This window comes from Cnephaeus nilssonii (genome assembly GCF_951640355.1).
Source record: "Cnephaeus nilssonii genome assembly, chromosome: 11".
Classification (NCBI taxonomy): Eukaryota; Metazoa; Chordata; class Mammalia; order Chiroptera; family Vespertilionidae; genus Cnephaeus; species Cnephaeus nilssonii.
In genome coordinates this window covers 13,993,719-14,014,255 of record NC_137082.1, presented here as the reverse complement: position 1 = coordinate 14,014,255, position 20,537 = coordinate 13,993,719, and the positions used below count along the sequence as shown (strand labels likewise).

The following is a 20,537-nucleotide window of genomic DNA, read 5'->3' as shown; positions in this document are numbered from 1 at the left end:
TCTTGAGCTTCCTCATGAACTTTTCTAATAGAACAAGAAAAGCTCTCCAACCACCTCTGGTATTGAGAAGCCAGAGTCTCTGTCAGCTCTCACCTCACCCAGTGGCAACATGTGCTCTTCTCCACATTGTTGGGAGGTCATGCTGCCCATGTGTTGGAGTAAGTCAGCATCCCGGGCCTTGGAAGCTGGCAGGACTTGGCAGGTGAAGCTGTGTGCCATCAGGGGCCAACTGAAAAGGAAAACGTGTCTCACCACTGTGGTTGATTTCAAAAGAAATGGTTCCATTTTTCAAAGGAAGTGCTAATGTAATTGGTTTATCTTCTAACATTTTGAGTTGACAATTTACTTAGTTCAGAGTTTTCTGTTCTTTTTGTTTTAAACCTAGTGAGTGGCTTTTAGATACTTCATAAAATTATGCAGCGGTACCTGTTGGAGGCCAGAGCTCAGGCAGGTGAACTTAGTCCTGTTGGGTTAGCAGGTTAGTGGGAGAAGCTCCCCTGTTTGTCTAACTGCCTGGAATAGGTGGCATCACCTTGTGCACAGAGAACTTGGAAAGGGCAGAACCTGGCCTCACAGGTGGAGCAGGTGTCCACTGTGGCAAGCTGGGACTATTCCATCATGGAGTCAATAGCAGCTTGTTCACTGCAGAGGAGTTCATTACTGAGTGGGTTATTGTTGTTATTATTACTTATAAAGTTAACAAATTTCAGCCAGTCTTTGCTTTTAACTGTTGAGAAGTTTAATTTCTCCCTCATCACCTTTTACCTTTTCTCTTATAAAAAGTGTCGTTTGCCGTAACTGGTTTGGCTCAGTGGATAGAGCATCGGCCTGCGGACTGAAAGGTCTCAGGTTCAATTCCGGTTCAGGGCATGTACCTTGGTTGTGGGCACATCCCCAGTAGGAGGTATGCAGGAGGCAGCTGATCGATGTTTCTCTCTCATCGATGTTTCTAACTCTCTATCCTTCTCCCTTCCTCTCTGTAAAAAATCAAGAAAAAATATTTTTTAAAAAAAGTGACGTTTGCCTCAAAAAAGAACTGAGAACACCTCCCATGTTGTCATACACTCCCGGTGTCTCTCTTTGTTACTTTTGCACAGATTCCAGGGAGAACTTTTCTGAATAGAAAAGTCACACAAGACAAAGTTAACAGCGGAAGGGCTCTTAATTCTGTGGTTTGAGAATTTAAAAATCTGGCGTTGTGGCATTTGGTCGAAGCTAGGAAATATTTACTCAGTAGGCTTTAAGTTTTCCACTTGCAGGATTTGCTTGGAGCAAAACCAGATGCACCAGGAGCTTTGATATACCAAGCACCAGAGACCCAGGTTGGGGGTGTTAATCAGAAGCAACAGAATCAACACATACAGTGCTTATTGGTGCCAAACATTGTTCTGTTTCAATGTCAACTTATTTAGCCCACAGGCTATGCTGCCTCCAAAAATGCCTGATATTAGAAAATCACCTCCCCCGCCCGGCCAGTGTGGCTCAGCAGTTGAGCTTCAACCCAGGAACTAAGAGGTCACTGGTTTAATTTCCGGTCAGGGCACATGCCTGGGATTCGGGTTCGAAACCCAGTGTGAGGCATGCAGGAGGCAGCCAATCGATGATGTTCCTATCTCATCGACGTTTTTATCTCTCTAACTCTCTACCTTCCTCTCTCTCTAAACATCAATAACGAAAACATATATATTTTAAATCACCTCCCCCATTCCTCACTGTCAGTTGAATTAAAACTCCTAGCAACTCAGCCTCATGATTGTTTCTTGACTCTGGAGGAAAATCTATCAGCCCTGAATTTTCCAATCTCTTGTTCTTTGGGTGCATACGGTTTTGTCATGATGATGTGCTGAGAGCAGTGCCTCTTGGTATACACTCAACTCTGCTTTCCTTATTTTAGTAATCTTTAAAAGCTAAGATCCTTTAACCAATCCCTGCACCCCACTCCTGATCCAGGCCTGAAGCCTGAGGCATGGTGGGACTTGAGAGCTAAGTAGGGAAATGGGACAGATAAAAGAGGGTCCTCAGGAAGAGCCAAACGTTTCCTAGAGGTACATATCCCCCTCCACCTCCATCTCAGGAGGGAGTCAAGCAGCCCCATTGCCCACTCGCTGGAGAACCTACTGTTGCTTGAGTGGTCTGCATCTCAAATGCTTCTCTGATTCCTCCCTCAACATAAAAGACTTGAGAGAGTATTTTTGAAAACAGCATGATTCTCTACTCTGGGCCTTGGACACAGGACATTTCACTTGAATCTCTAGCAGTTCATGGTCTCATCAGTGACGTGCACACCTCAACTTTTCCTCTACAAAACCCCTTCAGGGGACGTGTTCTGGGGAGAGCAGTGACAGCCCAGCTGATCCAGTGCCTAAGAGACTCATGTTTTCCTGCCACTTACTGTGGTAATGCATCAAATTAAATTGAAGAGTCTTCCCTTGTTAGAGTATCCATTTATCCTGATTTGCCTGGACAGCATAATTACTAATAGAGCTTCTTTCACTCCCAAAAGAATCTGGTTTGAGCATAATCCATTATCAAGTTGTGAGTCAAGGCAGAAAAGGTTTGCTCTGTTTTGGTCCTTTTTTCACAAAGTCGGGATAATAATAATGTTTTTCCCATGCATCTCAGGATTGTTTTAAATACAAGTTAGATATGAAAAAACTGTCACAAACCTATATCAACTAATAACAAAAGCAATTATAATAATGTAGGATGGGTTATCAATGGCCTCCATCATCCCCTGTAACCTTTGCCCTCTGAAGGCAGCCAAACAGTGGAACATCAGACAGTGTGGGGCCATGTGGGGGCAGGCAGATCTCCTCTTTAGTCTCATTTCCTAGACTGTCCCTTTAAGGGCACCAAAGAAGGGTAGAAAAAGAAACAACCAGGAGCTTACAGTCACTGCCCACAACCCGGTACTCTCCTAGTAATGGCAGGTGTGTGGATGTGATGGATCCCCCACAGCACTCAACCACGTAATTACTATCATCAGGCCCACTTTCCAGAGGTGGAAACTAAGGCATAAAGACACTGAGGAACTTGTCCAAGGTTGGGTATCTGATAAGAGGTAGAGCTAGATTTGAACCAGGCAGTCTAGTGTCAAGGTCACAACACTGCTGCGTCCTGCCCTATCTGCCCCATGCCTTCCCTGGTACAAGCACACAGCTCTTGCAACAGCCCCGAGGCTCCTTGTGCAGACCTCACAGAACTGAACCCTCAGGCCATTCTCTCCCAGCAACGGAGAGCCACACAGTTCTGACCCTGACCCCAGTTCTGACCCTGACACCTGGCTTATATAGGTTTTCTGCTTTTTCACAAAGTGAGTAGAAGAGGTTTGGAGAGACCTTACATGGGGTTGGTTACAAGGATAAAACCAGGTCAATAATAAAAAGCAGAGAATATAAATTCATTCAGCTCCTGTGGTGTGATTATTTTGCCCCCCCCCCCCACCCTTCGCTGTGAGAGCATGACACCTGTGGGGGTGAATGGGAAGGGAGCCAGGGGAAGAGAAACTGGACTTTAAAACTGAATTATTTCTTTGTTTCCTGGGGCCAGGCAGAGCCTGGCAGGGTGGGCACTTGATAAATGTGATTGAACTGAACTTGCAATGTATATGCTGGGCCAGGCCTACCAAACCCAGAAGTTTCATTTGCTGTATACACTTGGATGGCCCACATCTGTCATGGAAAGAAAATGTGTAGCCCGAGAGTGCACACATGCTATTGAATGTGCATGCAGTGCTATGTGGGAGACCCCAGCTGGCTTAGCACAGCAAATGAGACTTGTGGGCTTGGTAGGCCTGGTTCTGATGATGAGAGGAAGATATGGGGAAGGGAGGGAGAATGATGGCTGAAGAGAGCACCCTCTGCTCTTCCTAGTCATCAACTTCTAGAACTCACTCTTCCTGGCAGGAGGGCTTCAGGAGAAAACATCCTGGACCTGTGGGCCCAGCAGATGCTGCCTGTCCTGGGTCTTCGCCAGTAGCCAGTAGGAGGTCCATGTTGGGTACAAGGAGGCTGCTGGGAGGCTAAGATCATCCAGGCCGGCTGGGAGGGCAGCCTTAGGGGACACTCTGATTACAGTGGGGCAGCGCTTCTCTCTGAGTGAGGGAAAGGCAGAACAAGACCCTCCCTGAAGTATTTGGCCAAAGTCAGGCTTTTGCCAGATGTGAGCAGGTGCCTGGTCTATGGGAAACTGGCAAGAGACCTGAATTCTGGTCCTGGATGCAGGTGTCATATGACCCAGCAAGTGAATGAACCCCGGGGTCCTCTCCGTTCTGCCTGTGAAATCAGGAGCCCCTCCCAGCACTAGCACGTGGCGACTCAGAGGTCTAACTTGTCTGTTCCACACTGTCTATTTCTGTTCTTATTTTTAGTTTAACAGACATTTGTTCCTTTAGTTGAATAACCTCTACACATGAAATAGATGGTCTAAGATTTTGGAATGGAAAGGAATTTAGGTCTTAAGAGGTTTTATGCGTCTGCTCCATGTTTTCTGGAAATCACGTCACTGAGCCTTGTAAGACCCCTGATGGCTGTGGCCAGATGGAAGAAAGCTCCCCACTGCGTATTTCAACTTCTCCCTCACTGAGTGGAAAAAGGAAGGGCCTTGGGCTAAACTGTCTTTGGGCATAAAACCACTGGATCCTGACCCCTCCAGTGGCCAGCCAGCAGGGTGCTGGGTCAGATGTGATCAGTGCTGACCCAGTGGGTCTCACCGGGCAGATGGGCCAGGTGAGAGGTTCACATCTGTACACTTGGATGGCCCACATCTGTCTTGGAAAGAAAATGCGTAGCCAAGTCTCTGCTACATCCTGGAGACATGCCTGTGGATTGGTCGCTCCTAACTCAGGTGCTCCTAACTCAGGACCTGGACCATCCCTAACTTGTCAGTCCCCATGAGAGTCACCTGGGGAATATGAAGTAAGTCAGGCTGCTGTCTGCGGGCCTTGTGTAACTGTAACATCCTTGCAGTCTTTAAAACTGAACCATTTCTTTGTTTCCCAGGGCCAGACAGTGCCAGGCAGGTGGATGCTTGGTAAACGTGGTTGAACTGAGCTGCAAGGACACCTTGGGCTGGTGGCAGAGAGGGAAGGGGCTCTGGCACTGGCGATGGTCAGAAATGGGGGTGGGCTGCAGGGCTGTTCCCCAGCGTGGGTGGGGAGCCTGCTGCTTCTCTTGAGTCTGGCGCAGTGACTCTCACTGGGCAAACTCTCGTGAACAACATGGGGCACTGGTCTTGGCAACACTCATGCTTATTAGTTATTTTAAAATACAACCTTTTGAACATAGTTGAGGATGGTTGAAGGAGAAACAGCCTTAGGTGATGGGAGGAAAAGTCCTTGAGAGGCAGGGGCTTCAGCAGGAGCCAGGCGCTGTGAGCAGTGACTTCACCTCTTCAACTATGCACAATGGGAGGGGGCGAGTCCTGAGTTCTTCCCAGCCTTCTCTAAGACACTGGCAGGGCTTGCTAACCGAGACAATGGAAGGGTGAAGACAACGTTTCTTCCTTTATTCAAAAAAATTATTTATTATTTATTATTTTTTAATCTTTATTGTTGAAACGACCACGTATGTTCCTTTTTTTTCTCCCATTGACCCCTTACAGCCCACCCCCCACCCCAGGCCTCCACACCCTGTTGTCTGTGTCCATGGGTTAGGCATGTATGCATACAAGTGTTTTGGCTGACAGCATTTCTTTATGCTAGTGCTCTCTCCATCACCTGTTAAAAATGAGCATCACCACTGCCCTTGGCCCCACAGTAATAAACCGTGCAGGGGAGGGGCCAGAGTGTTGCCCCATTCACCACTCTCTTCCTCAGCCGCAGAGCCTTCTCTGTCCTGGGGCGGAATGACTCAGCAGCAGCAAAGCGTGCCCAGGAGACCTTCCCTGTGGTTCCTGTGCTGCAAGACTGCAGGGAGCTGAGGTCAGTGACTGGGTCCTGAGGGCACTGACGTGTTTCCTCTGCCTGGGCAATGGCTGGGAAGGCGCTTTGACCTTCGTGTTCTGCTTACTGGTATCAGGGCAACAGCGCTTGGTTGCCACATGAGTGAAAGCACTTTTTAAAATCACAGGTAAAAACAGCCTTCAGGCACCTCTCAATCGGTGAACTTGATTTGCCTTTTAATATTATCTTTACTGTTCAGTGACAGGTGTTTAATGTTTTCAGATGGTCGGGAAGATGTTATTTGGACGTGGCAAGCAGTCACTCAATGGACTTCTTGACGTATTTGTCAGCAATATGTCTTTGAGCAAAGATGAATACTATTTTCACAGTAACCTATAAATTCTGGCTTCACGTTCATTAAAAACCTCTTACCTTGCACTCCTATGTGTTCAAAACTGACATGAAAAGCAAAAGCAAGCACATGTGGCATGTGTTGGCTGTGTTATCTCAGATATCAGACAAGGAAGCAAGAGCAGTGACGGCAGATCCCCAAGAATCTGGGTGTGGAAGCTCTCATCCTCATCCCTTACACTCTCTAACCCTAAGCCAGGGGTAGGGGACCTTTCTTCTGCCAAGGGCCATTTGGATATTTATAATATCACTTGCGGGCCATACAGAATTAGCAACTTAAACATTAGCCTGCTGTATTTGATCATTTAATTAACTCACCCCTAATGCCTTGGCAGGGCCAGACCAAATGATTTCTTAGGTCGTATACAGCCCGAGGGCTGGACATTCCCCACCCCTGCCCTGAGTAGATGACAGAATAGCCTCAAATTCCTTAAGCACAAATGTCAAAATCCTAAGACCCTGAATTCTGCCACAGCTCCATAGCGTTGCCCACCGCCAGCCTGCCTCATGCTCACCGGAAGCTCTGTTCTATGGAAGTGTGTGCAGATGGGCCTGTAGGTGGTGGGCTTGCAGGTGGGCATGCTTGCGGACAGCACTCTCAGTGCTGCTTCTTTCTGGCAACGCAGCAGCTCTGAGGTGCAGGAGGAGACTCTGCAGAAAGCGCCCTGCCCTCATGAAGCTTAGAGATTGGTTAGTAGCAAGAGATGGGTGTTAATCTGATAAGCACAGAGCTGAGAGTACAATTCTAAACTAAAATAAAATATATACAAGAACCGAATCTACTTTTAATGAGATGATATACTAAAAGAACCTGACCTTGCCTTAGGGCAGCCTTCCCAGGATTGGCTGCAGGGGAATAAACAGAAGAAGGGGGTGGGGCAGAAGGTGTGAAGGGCGCTCAGCAGAGGGGACAGCATGTGCAAAGGGCCTGTGGAGGAAAGCACTGGAGGTGTTCAAAGTGACTAGAACAGAGGCCAATGCGGGTGGATGCTGCCCAGCCAGCCGGAAGCGCTGGCAGACACAGACCAGCAGCTCCTCATGGTCCCCTTGAGGATGAGAGACCTGCCATGGGACTGCAGTGACGAGCTCTAATGACAGGCTTGGGTCTACCTGGAAAAGAAACTCATCAACTCCGAGTTTGTGGGAGGTGGGCCCCTGTTCTCAAGGAAATGAAACTACGTTGAGGCAGGAGGCAGAAGAAAGCAGGGAGGACGGGGGAGACTGTGGAAAGCCCCTCTCTTTCTCATTGGGTGGTTGAACAATGGTTTTCTTGAGTCCTCCAGCCTTGAGTAAGCAGTTAGTGCCAGCCTCAGGGTGAAGCCTGAAGAAGATGCCAGGAGTGTGATGGAGAGCAGCTGCCATTCATCGAAGATGCAGAAAAGGGCAGGTTTTATCTGAGGATAATTTTGGTCATGAAATGTCGTATCTTAAAAGGTATGTATTCAGGCAGGAATCCGGGAACTGTGTGGCCAGTAGTCCCTCAGGGGGAAGTCATTGTCCTCATGGGCCCCAGGTTAGAATCTTGGGTTTGTCACTGGATCCCTGAAACTCTTCTGCTGTTTGTTCCCCATTTCCAGGGGCCTGACTTGGAGCAAGGCACCCTCGGGTTCTTTTGTCTTTCGCAATCACACTTTCAAAACACTCCTAAAAGAATTTCGGTTCTGTTAGAATAATATTTCCTTTCTCCTGTGAGAGGAAACCAATTGTTTGCCTATGTCTGAACCTGCTGACTAAAAAGGGGAGAAAGGTCCCTCTGAAAACAAAAAGAGATAGCACTGAACCCAGGCACTTAGTCTGAGAGAGAGAGAGAGAGAGAGAGAGAGAGAGAGAGAGAGAGAGAGAGAGAGAGAGAAGGCAGGGCATTGCCTGTATTATTTTATAAAGAAATGCCTGAAAAGGTCAGGGTTATATTTTCTTTTCTTTTTTTTAATATGAGAGAGAGAGAGAGATAGAAACATCAATGATGAGAGAGAATCATTGATCGGCTGCCTCCTGCACGCCCCCTACTGGGGATCGAGCTCACAACCCTGGCATGTGCTCTTGACCAGAATCAAACCCGGACTTTTCGGTCCACAGGCTGACACTCTATCCACTGAGCCAAACTGGCAAGGGTAAGGGTTATATTTTAAAAGAAGCCTGGGGACTCCCTCCCCCCACCCACCCAGCTATGACCATGCTGAAAATGTGCTTTTATATATTCTTTGTAACCTCAGTTTTTCTTAACGAGATGATATAATAATTAACCCAAATTTAACACAAGAGCAACAGGAGTCCCCAAAAGTTAGAACTTGGGAATGCCCTGTCACCTGGCCCTGTCCACATCCAGAACATCACCAGGAGCCTGAGGAAGTAGTACGTGGTTTGCCACATGGCAGCACCCCCATTTCCTTTGCACATACCTTACTTCCTTCCTGATTGCACCCTCAGGTTCCCACTCCTCTCTGACATTGTGTGATGTGGTGGTTTGCTGTCTTGTTTTGCTTATTTGCACACTTCTGGTGGACTGCCAGGACTTGGGGCAGATCAAGGCCAGGACTTAGGGTGACAGATGAGCTGGGTTTCACTAAAACCTGTTTGTTCAAAGTAAAAGAAGTCAGGCTTTCTGGGTTGCTTAGAAAAGCTTATTTTTGTGATTCAAACATGACAAGGGGATTCTTAGTGTGAGGAGATCCTGAAGGAGGGTGGGATGTGGCAAGCCTCAGGGAGGAAAAGGGCCTCATCCTGTGTGTAGACACTCCAAGGGCAGCAAAGCAGGAGGGGCCCAGGGAACCTTCTAGTGTGATGGAAATGTCCTGTATATTGATATGGCAGTGGTTTCGTGAGTTCATGTGGTGGTCTTCAGGGAACTATTTACTAAAAGGAGCGAATTTTATTGTATGTAGATGATATCATAATTTTAAAAAAGAAATGAAGTCCAGTAGCCAGTGCTGGGCCTAGCCAGATCTTTCAGGGGCCTGCAGATCTTAATGCTTCCAGTCCCTAATCAGTGAGCTGTCTGCTCTTGAATCTTAGGTTCCTCTTTCCCTCACATACCCCCTCCCCCCAAGAGAGAGAAAGAGGAGCAGATATGCATACATTACCCTGACAAGGAGTTCCAAAGACCCTGAACTTTAGCTGAGATGCCACTTTCCTGAGAAAATGAAGATTGCAATAGTCACTTCTCCCGAGTGCGCAGTCTCTGATGTGCCATAGGGGAAATCAGCTCATGGGAATGAGTCACGGAAGCGTCTGTGACTCCCCTGGGTGGCATGGGGGGTGGCGGATTGGTGTCCAGACCTACCACCGGCTTGCAATGCCCCAGCTGGCAGACAGTTGAGAAAGGTTAGAATTTGCCCTAAATTCCCACTGCGAGAGTCCGTGCGCAATGGGGCCTGTGCATTATTTTGAACTGATGTTTCCTTTCTCCTTTGCAGGTTCTGTTAGGGGCAGAAATAAAATAGTGGGGACCAGCTATAGTTATAAGAAACATTAATCATGCCCTGTTAACTGTGATTATTCTGTTCTGATTAGAGAAAGCACCTTCTAACCTGGCTGAGCATTGTACGCCCTGGGACACAGAAGCTAACATCAGAATGCAGTCCATCCTCCTTTTCCGAGAACTGCCTATAATTATGGAAAGATTTGCAACTTGTTGTTAAAACAATCTAGTCCCAAGGTGCCAGCCCTTTGCAACCCGACTCCCAGCCCCCATTGCCTGTAACCTGTAACCGTCATACCATGCCTACTTCCCCATGCCTGTAATTCCTACTTCCCCACGTAATCTTTGTCCTTCTGCCCAATATAAGCAGCTGGCTTATGGTGGAGGGGCAGAGCAGATTTTTGTGGGTGACCTGCTGTTCTCCTGTACTGCCAGCAGTATTGGAATAAACGCTCATATATGATTCAACCCTGTCTCTGCTGAATTGGCTCAAGTAGTGACAGGCAGCCCAGACCCATTGTGGTCTGGTTTCAATTCCTCTTTGGTGTTGCTAAACTTGAGGGCTCTATGTGACCGCTGAAGGTGAAGGTGAGAGTGCATGGGGTGCCCCCTCCCCAGCAGCCCTGGGCTGGAGCCAATTTTCTCTGTCTCCTTTGGGTACCAAGAAAACAAGCAGGGGCTCTTTTTTAAATATTTTTTCAAATGAATTTCAGAAAGGAAGGGAAAGGGAGAGAGATAGAAACATCAATGATGAGAGAGAATCATCAGTCGGCTGCCTCCTGCATGCTCCCAACTGGGGACTGAGCCCATAACCAAAGCATGTACCCTTGACTGGAATTGAACCTGGGCCCCTTCAGTCTGCAGGCCGACGCTCTATCCACTGAGCCAAACTGGCCAGGGTAAGCAGGGACTCTTAGGGTGTGTTCTCCCCTTCTCTGTGGCCTTCCTGGGAACACAATGGAAGTTATCTCTGTACCCCATCCTTTAATGGGCCTTGTGAGTAGGGTCAATAGACCTTGGAAGCAGGATTTTAAAGCTCTGGGGGCCACTTCTCTCCCTGTGCCAACACATCCCTTTCTAAGCTTTGCTTGATGCCCCAAAACCTATCATGACACTTCCTCTAGGACTGACAGCATTCATTCTAAGAGACTGCACCTTGCCTTGAAACAATACTTTCCATTTTCTGCATGACCTTGAACCTGCCCTCAAGATCCTCACGATTTCAACACAACCTTTTTTTTTTTAATTCACTTATACATCCACTAATTTAGTGACATATAAGCTAGCATTTATTGGGCACCTGCTGTGTGCCAGAAACTGTGCTAGCTCACCTCATAGAATCTTCATGGAAACCCTGTGAGGTGGTCTGCGAGCACCTGTTTTTATAGCCTTAGAGGAGTTTCATGATGCTCATGGTCATGTGACTACCAGGTGTCAAATCCAGGTATATATGACACCCACATTTCATACTTCAAGGGAAACTGTGCAGCTATCTGCCCATGGCGACACATAAATAAGTCTAGAATTATTGCCTTTCCAAACAATTTCACTTTACAAATCAAACAGCAGCACCCTCTTATTAACTCCTTGAGTGGCCCACTTGCACCTACAAGTCAACACCTCTGCTCTGGCCTACAGTCCCTATTCCCCCTCCACTTGTACGTCTCCATTTCTACCTCTTCAGCCTCATCATGGCCACTCTCCTCCTTGCTCACTATGTCCATGGCCTCTGCCAAGACTCTTCTGAGTGCAGGCCATTTGCGCATGCTGTTCCTTCTACCTGGACTGCTCTCCCTTTCACTCTGCTTTTGACTAAGCCCTGATCCTCTTTAAGGTCTAGTGTTAAGGTCAGCTCATCAAAGATGTTTCCAGTCCTCACATCGAAATCCCGATTCCCTGCTGTGCGGTGCATCTCTTCCCCAGCTCTTATCACTTGTTTCTGTTCAGGGCGACAGGAACAGCACCAGGCAGGGTCAGACCACACCTGGATTCAGCAACCTCAGTACTTGGGCTCTGGCTAGGAAAGAATTCAGAGCCAAGACCCAAACTGAAGGAGAACATGTATTGGGTAAATCACAGAGGTAGAAGAAGGAATTCCTAGAAGAAAATGGCTTAGGAAACAAGAGGGAAGGAAGGGCCCTTGGAGCTTGGGAGTGAGGAAGCTAATGGTAACGTGCCTGGGGCAGGAAGGGGAAGAGAAAGGCACTGGTGTGCTCCTGGGAGGGAGAGCACACTGGGTACTCAGTCCTAAGGGTTTTAAGGGTGGAGATTTTAGGAGGGGGGGGTGCTAGGAGAAGATCTTAATAGAATATCCATCAGCTTTCCAGGTGTGTCCTTTCAGGGTCTAGGTCTCCCCTGATTGGTTGGCGCCAGGGCAGGGGGTCATTATTCAATGCAGCTGGTCCTGAGGTCAGCCATGGCTATTTTTCTGGGCCTGGAGCTGAAATACAACTGAGGCCTAGACATTATCTCTAGAGAGGAAAGGTCAGGGGGTCCAAATCTCATGACCAGGGATATGCTAGGGAAGGAAAGGCCACTCTGAGGGTGAAGTCCTACAGTTGTCCCTTGCTAGGCACCTAGGGCTTTCTACCACATTTCTAAGTTAAATACCAATTGGGAGTGATCATTTATTTCATGTCTCTCTCCCCCACCGGAGTGTAAGCTTCTCAGGGCAGGGACTTATCACCATGCCTATCATCATGCCAGGGAACAGACTACCTGCTCAATAAATATTTGCTGAACAAATCCAAGGAAAGAGATTAGGTCCAAAGGGAAGAATAAAAAGCCATTTGGTTGGTAAAATCAAATTCTGAGTGGTGCAGAAGTACCACCTTGGGCTTCTCCCCCAGGCCCTGCCCACTGTGGAACAGCATGGACAAGCTGGTAGCACTTGCTGAGGTTTGAGATTCCCCTTCGGTCCTAGATCTAACAATGTGAACAAAAGCAGAGATTATACAGGTTGACTCTCGGCCCCTCTTCCATAAGAACCACCCTAATTTTGACGAGATGGGGCACGTTCAGGGTGGTATGGCCGTAGACTGAACCACCCTAATTTTAAATGCTGGGGAACAGTTTTGTAGCTAACTGCTTGTTTATATGGTCCTGGTGTCTTTCTCAGAGAGGAGCTGTGGTTTCTTAATTGTTTTGAGAATCTTAAGTTCAGATGAGGCCTGTAAACATACATGCTGCTCCCAGGGAACAGGAAGTGAGGATGATGGGGAGGGCCTGGGCCCTCACCCCACCCATGTTCTGTAGTCCAAGATGGCCTGGTAAGAGTTCTTGCTCCTGGGTCTTAAAAGTGGGTTTTGATCTTCTTATGTTAAGAAAATGCCCCTCCTCTGGAGGAAGAAAACCTAAAGGAATGGGTCCTTGAAAGGCAATATGATAGCTACTTGGGAGCAGACCCTTTTGAAAAATAGAAGGCCGGGTATGGGGACAAATTTGTAAGTTACCCTCTCTCCTCTAGACCCCCTGCACAATTTATCTGTGCTTGCTTTGCCCCCAGCGAGTTCTTCCTTCAGATGTACCTACTACTGAATTTGGTGTTCTGCTAGTCTGCCAGACTCCTAAGGACAATGCTTCTGGACCACTTTTCTTGCTAGGGCTCTGCTCATAGTAGCAGCCACCTCTCACTCCCACACACCGAAGCTGTCAACTTCATCCAAGATGGATGTTGAAATCTCCAACTGCGCCTTCACAACAGTAACTACTCAGTTGAAAACTGAAGAATTCAGCATTATGTAGCTGTATAAAAATATTCAAACATTTGATTAATTCAATTTTCTCCTAACTTCTGCTTTATTAAAACGTTCAGAGCACTGTATATATAATTCAGGCAGTTCCACCAACCCAGAAAAAGGGGCCCAAAAGATTTGTATATTAAAGACAGTGTTTCTAATCGCCAACAGAAACGAGAATGATTTAATACTGCGTGGGACCTTGTTATGTGGAAATGATTGTTTGAATATGAGCCATAGACCGAGACTCCCTCATGACTGCTGTTTGCGTATCTCGGGGAGCAAATAATACCAAACCTTGTGCAGAAGGACACACAACTGGGATTCTAGAGATGCCCCAAGGAGGATTGTGTCTTTAATTCATCCCAAAAAATAATCCTATAATGCATTTTAAAATGCATTGACACAAGTCCTTTGTATGAAGTTGTTATGGTTACAGAAGGAAAAGTAAATAAATATTTGTGCACACAGATAGAACATGACATCCTACAGTGAAAACAATCTCCTCTGAAAAAATTTCTTTCAAAGTCAGAGATGATGCCATGAGCTAGCGATGGGTGTGGAGCAACCTTTAAACCCAGTTCATGGTATTTGCATTGTTTAAATATGGAAAATGGGGGGTCGGGGGAAGGGGAGGTGGACAGACATGCAACCCACGGCACACTGTTATTTGTTTATTTTCTATAGGTGATTCATAAGCAAGGGTTTTGCCCGTGTTCTAGTTTATCTCCAATAAATAAATATGTACAAATATGCTGAGTTTACAAAATAGTACAAAAAATCTTTGTCACAAAAGATACACTTTTTTTTTTCCCATTCATAATTTCATTCCTAGCTTAGTTGAACCAAAAACCCTGTTTAGTGATGTCTAAAGGGGTGTACCTAGTTTTTCTACCGGAAATTAAGATTCCTCAGTTTCTTGATAATAAAGGCCCTGACTTGGCCTGCTACTTAGTACTGATCCCCATCTGCTCAATTCCAGAAGTTGGAAGCTGTCTGAAACCTTTCTTCTTAAACCATAGGTAACCCCCTGCAGATCTTGCTAAAATACAGATTCTCATGGAGTCAGTGGGGTGAAGCCCAAGTTTCTGCATTTCTAACCACCTGCTGTGGGAGGGAGGGGGCGAAGACAGCCCCCATTTCTTGTGGGGAGCAAGTTCCAAGTGAATGAGGTGAGAAGGCCCCTCCGAAGTGGGAGACATTCTCAAGGGCCTGATCAAGGTGAGGGCCTGGCCTGGGCATCTGCCAGGTTCCATCCCCAAACTCCCAAATGCCCCCAAAACAGTAAAGCTGGTTTTATTTTAGCCTACAAATGACAAAAACAGTGAGTCAAAACGGTAATTGGCATGAATCAGGCAACTCATAACTTTCTTAAACTATCTCCTGGGAGATGATTCCTTTTTCTTTCAATCTAGACCAATCATGTGAACATTCCAACACTGTTAAAAATAACAACAACAATAATAATAATGTAAAAGGAAACTGCATAAAAGCTTAACAACAATGACTACCTTTCAGTCCAAATCAAAACAACACCAATAATAAAACCCAGGCTCACTGTTTAAAAACAAAACAACAACAACAACAAAAAAAACTCCTTGGGTTGAATTTCTAAGAAAGTCCAGCAACATTAATTTAACAAATGCCTCTCACATCTTAACCTTTGTTAAAATGATATTGGTTCTGGAAGCATGAAACTTCAGGATAAATTAGCAAATCTGGTGAAAGAACAAATGCCCAGCCATTCTTATTTTTAGTGCTTTTGCTCTGTTTCACGTAAGAGCTCTGCCTAGGCAGACAGCTAAAAGTAGAAGTAGGATCAGTCAGATGCAGGTAAGGTGACTCAGATGGGTTGGCCCAGTTCCTGGGAAGGGAAAATTGAGAGGAATGAGAGGGGGAAATGAGGCTTGGCTTCATAAATGCGAGAGGCTGGAACAACAACAACAAAAAATTCACCAAGATAGTTTAACTACCACTTGACAAGTGGGAGTATATAAATACATAGTTAGGGAAGGTGAGAAGGAGAGCGGGAAGGTAGGGAGGGACGCAATGTGGGTATGAAGACATACAGGTAGGGAAAATAGAAAAACAAGTCGTAAATACTTAAAAAAATAAATATTTTAGTCATCAACATGACACAATCACACTCACTAGTCCATCGGATCACAGTCTGCCCAATAGTGCTCACCCGCCTGCCCTACAGAGGGCATGGGGCACTTTGCAATCTTCATATTCATTTTAAAATTGCCATCTCTGCCCAGTAGTCTGGTGACATGATGGAAGGAAGCAAACAGGGTGCATCCTCCTTCCAGTCCCTCCTCCCCAGCCATTCCTGGAGTCGGCAAAAGAAGGGATGGGGGTCTCCTCCAGTTCTGATGCCAGCTAAGGTGCTTCGGGAGTAAGGCTGGGGGAGGAGGCCAGGGAATGAGGCACAGGAGGAAGAAAAGGCCAAGCCAACGCCTGGGGCCAGGGAGGGAGACCCCTCAGAGTTTCTGAGGCATCTGCTCTGTTCGCACGTGCTGCAGCACCACCTCCTTGGAGGGGACCCCGCACTTGTACTCCAGCTCAGCCTGCATGGCGCCTTGCTTCTTGCGCAGGTGGCAGAGGAGCGCCAAAAGCGCCACCACCAGACACAAGCTGGAGATGGAGATGCCAATGAGTACGCCAGAATGCACAGACCCTGCAGGCCTGGGGCTCGAGGTGCCGCCAGGTGTCGGGCTGACCGGAGGCTCCCCAGAGCCCCCGTCTTCGCCTTCGCCTTCGCTCACGGGGGTGAGGTCACAGTCGCTGCCAGTCTTGACCATGCCGGGCCCGCAGATGCACTCATAGGTGCCAGGGAGGTTTTTGCAGGAAAGTGCATTGATGCAGTTGCCATCGGCGCACTCGTCGATGTCGGTGCACACTGAGCCCTCGTCCAGAATGTAGCCCTCGGGGCACTGGCAGCTGTCCGGGTAGTTGGGATCGCAGTCGGCTGGGCATTCGGTCTGGTTGCAGAACATCTGGCACTTGTGCGGGGCGTGGGGGATGGGCGCGAAGCCCTCCGCACAGATGCAGCGGTACGGCGGGGATTCCGTTTCCCTCAAGGGCTGGCACTGGTACTCGCAGTTATTTCCCAGGCACAGGTCCGCAGCCTCCACGCACTCACCGTTCACCAGGTCGTAGCCAGGATGACAGCGGCACTCGAAGCTGCCCGGCGTGTTGACACAGAGCTGAGGGCACGGGCTAGGCACCAGCATGCAGTCGTCCACGTCCTCGCACCCGAGCTGGTCCGCAGCCAGCTTGTAACCCACGTCGCACATGCACGAGTAGCCGCCGGGCACGTCGGGGTCGCGGTGGCATAGGTGATGGCAGAGTTTGTCGCACAAGTGCTCCTCAGGGCCGGTGCAGGAGCGCCCGTCGGCCTCCGGAGCGGTGTCAGCGGGGCAGAGGCAGCGGGACGCCCCGGCGCTCCGGTTGCACACGTGCTCGCAGCCGCCGTTCTCCACGCCGCAGTCCCAGGCGCCCGGCTCGGCCCGGCCCCAGCGGCCGTCGACCTCGCCCGGCCTCATCTCGCACACCAGCTCCACTCCAAAGGGCGCCACCTCGGCGGAGCTGCCCAACGGCAGCGCCTGGAAGTCCGCACCTCGGGCCCCGAACGGGGTGCTGTAGTTGACTGAGAGGCCGGCGGTCGCCAGGGCACCGGCCCCCACAGCGAGAGGCCTGCAGGAGGCTGCGAAGTGGAACTCACAGAGGAAGCCATCGGCCTCCGTGGTGCACTGCTGCTCCTCCCAGGACGGCTCACCTGGTGCGGGGACGCCAGCCTCCGAGACGGCCACGCACAGCGGGCCGCAGAGGCGCGCGGGGGCCTCGTGGAGCCGCGCCCACCTGCTGTAGCTGGTGCTGTTGTCGCCCGTAACCCATTGGAAGCCCCGCAAGGGACCTAGGTGACCCAGGTCGCTGCAGCCTGGCGGGAGCTTCAGGCCAATCCAGAGGCGCGGGCTCTCGCCCCCGCCGCCGCCGCTCAATAGAAGGGAGATGACATCAGCGGCCACCGAGGAGCGCACGGTCATCAGGTGGCCCCGCAGGCGCTCGCAGACCTGGCTGGCGGCGAGGAAGGTCGCAGGGCCCCGGAAGAGCGCAAAACAGTCTTGTCCGATGCACTGGCTCCCGTGGGGCTGGGGCTGGGGCTGGGGGAGACCCAGGGCTGCAGAGCCCAGCACGCCGAGGAGCAGGACCCGCAGCATACTGTCCCGCACACCGCGTGCAGGCGCTGGGGACCGCGCAAGCGCCACCGCCGGTCCGAGCCCGGCCGGTTCTGAGAGGCGCGGGGCGCTGGCGGCGACAGCTGTTCGCGGCTGTACCGGAGCTGAAGTGTCGAGCTGCGTGGGGCAGCCTCGGCGAAGCAGCCTTTGATATGCCGGAGAGCCAGAGCGAGTTTATAAGAGCGCAGCCCTCCCTCCTGGACGTTCGGGAAAAGGAAGGAAGTGCTGGTGGGAAGGGCTGATGCTGCATTCTCGGATTACTGGGTTCTCCGCACTCCTAGCGCCCGCCCTCGCGCCTGGGATCTCCGGGCCGGGACGAGTAAACGCGCCCAGGCTCTGGGCGGTCCTGGGCGGGGCTGCCGGGCGCAGACACCACCCCTGCCGACTGGGCGTCGCTCCGGCTCCCTCCACTCGGGCTCCAGGCTCGCCGCCCATCCTCATCTCTTGGTCCTCTTTCTTTTTCTTCATAAATATGCTGCTATCATCAATTTCAAGGACAGCCTGTATTGCAGAACCCTGGGAAGAGGTGACGGGGAGAGGAGGGCTCTGAATGAAGGAAGAGGGGAAGGAGTGCCCAGCACCTGCGGGACTCTGGGAGAAGGTATTCAACAGAGGAGGGGCTGGGAGGGGCTGCCTAGGGCGTGGACTTCCCCAAAGATGAGATCGAAAGGAAAGAGAGCTGGACCCGCCCTCGCTCTGAAAACGGGGGTGCGCTCAGTCCCACAACACAGAGGGTGTGGCTAGACGACGACAATGAGCGCAGGGAGAACTAGTCTAACGCCCGCGACTCCGCCCTCCCAACACCTCCCCCCCCCCCCCCCCCACACACACACACAGCTAGGGACACAGGAGTCCCTGAGCGCCATCGGCCTAGGCCGGACCTCATCCGTCTCAGGGATACTGGTCAGAGCTCCGAGGTCCCGTCACCCTGCAGAAGCGGTGGCAGGCAAAGGAGCCCTATGGGGCGGGTGTGCTGGGGAGCGCATTTGCCAGTTTGGTCTGTTTTTGTCCAGCTTCACAGAGGGATAGTCCATAGTCCGTCCCATCTTGAACCCCCAAAGGGGTGCACGAAAGCCCTCTCTGGCGGGCGCTGTGGGCTCCAAGCAGATCCTACTCCGATCTGGTAAGGATTTTTTTTTCCCCATTTGGCGGAAAGATCAGAATGAAACAGAGATGCATATAAATGTCACTTGTGTGGCAAAGGGCATTGAAGAGGGGCGACCCTGTGGAGTGGCGGGGCGGGGAGAGCTGGGAGGAGGCGATGGGAATCTGTCACTTTGGCGACCTTTTCCGCTTATTCACTTACCAAGAATGCGGAGGGGTGGGTCCAAAATACAACGGAGAGTAGTAAACTTTTTTTTTTTTTTTAATAATACCCTTTGCTGTCTCTTGGCTATTGTCATCCACAACGAATTACCAGTAGGCGGCGCTGTTGAACTCTAAACAAAGCTGAAGAAATTGGAAATCTCCACACTTAGACTGAAAGGATTAAGAGTGTTGGGAATACAGTGGCCTGGCCTTGGCATGGGTCAGGCAAGGGCACCCCAGGAAGCCCTTCCGATCCCTAGACCTACCTATTGACGGCTTGCCTCCCTAGTAAGATCAGGAGAGTGTGGTGGGGTCCTTATGAGAGAAAGACAAGCACCTGTGAGCTGGACTGGACTGACTACAGTGATCAGGGGGCTGGGCGGGGCTGGACACTGTGAAAGTGAAAGGGAGCAGGTACATTGGTCCCTGTCTGCACTCCCTGATGCCTGGAGCTGAGAGCTGGGGCCTGCTAGGTCCTGGGAAAGCTGCCCCAGCTCCCTCACAGAAACTGGAGGGCCGAGTCTGAAGCTCCCCAGAACAGGGAGACTGCTCCTCTGGGAAAAGGAAGGGAAGATCAGCAGATTGGAGAGTCCAGCTGTTCCCAGTGGGAGCCGGGCAGGCACTGGCCTGACATCCCCTGGCTGCCTGGGCTGTCAAGGGTGATGACTCCTCAGGTGCAGCCAGCCCCAGGGCATGGCCTGCAGACGTGGGGGACATTGTCTGGGTGCATGAGACAAGAGAGGGGACAGGACACCCTGGTTCCAAATTAACTAAGAATTTCAAAACGGCGACAGCAAAGCATTAAACAAAGCCTGGGGCCCTCCTGAGCCTGCCAGCCCTAAAAGAAACTGTGAGACATCCAAGCATCTGGGCTTGTCCCACACCATTCTTGTTCACTTCTTGGATAGGTTCTAGCTGATTCACCATGACCATCTTTGGTGGGACACCCCAGTCAAGTCTCATTAAACCCAATACTGAGTCTTGAAAGAAAAAGGAGGAAAAAGAAGATTAGAAGCCTGAGAACAGCCTAGTAGCTCAATGATGTCTCTGAGACTCAGGCTAACCCTAGATGAGGAAGTGTTGAATATTTCCATGTAGAAAGAAACCATGGCAACAGCTAAGTGGAGTGTAGCATTGAACTTGGGTGGGTTACCCTGTAAAAGGATGGATGGGCACACCTACTTGGCCTTTCTGATCCCTCAGACTTTACCTCTAGCCCTCAGCGGACATCGCCCCTGCCTTCTAGGACAATCCTTGTCAATCCTTGCCCCTCTCCAGCCATCACTTTGAGCCTTTTTTACCTGCTCTAAACTACCCTCATTGTCTCTGTGCCTCCTGCACAAGATGGGCCACGCCCTCTGGCTCTATGTGGATGACACTCAGCTCCCTCTCCTTGGCCAGCCCCTGGGTCTGCCACCCTCACCAGGGTTCACCAGCCCAGGTCCGTTTTACTGGAACAGCCCCTTAAGGAAGACTGCTTGTCTCCTAAATGCTGAAGCCAATAACGTCTTTTCATCTTTCTAGACACCGCTGTTCGTGCT

The 20,537-nt window shown here is 49.9% G+C and overlaps 1 protein-coding gene across 1 annotated transcript; it reads right to left on the bottom strand.

The window, feature by feature from the left end:
- Positions 1 to 14,108: 14,108 nt before the first annotated feature.
- THBD (thrombomodulin) lies at positions 14,109 to 18,148 on the bottom strand. The gene has a single exon (XM_079784120.1). The coding sequence runs from the start codon at positions 17,668 to 17,670 to the stop codon at positions 15,931 to 15,933; it is 1,740 nt and encodes a 579-aa protein (XP_079640246.1). The 5' UTR covers positions 17,671 to 18,148; the 3' UTR covers positions 14,109 to 15,930.
- Positions 18,149 to 20,537: the final 2,389 nt, after the last annotated feature.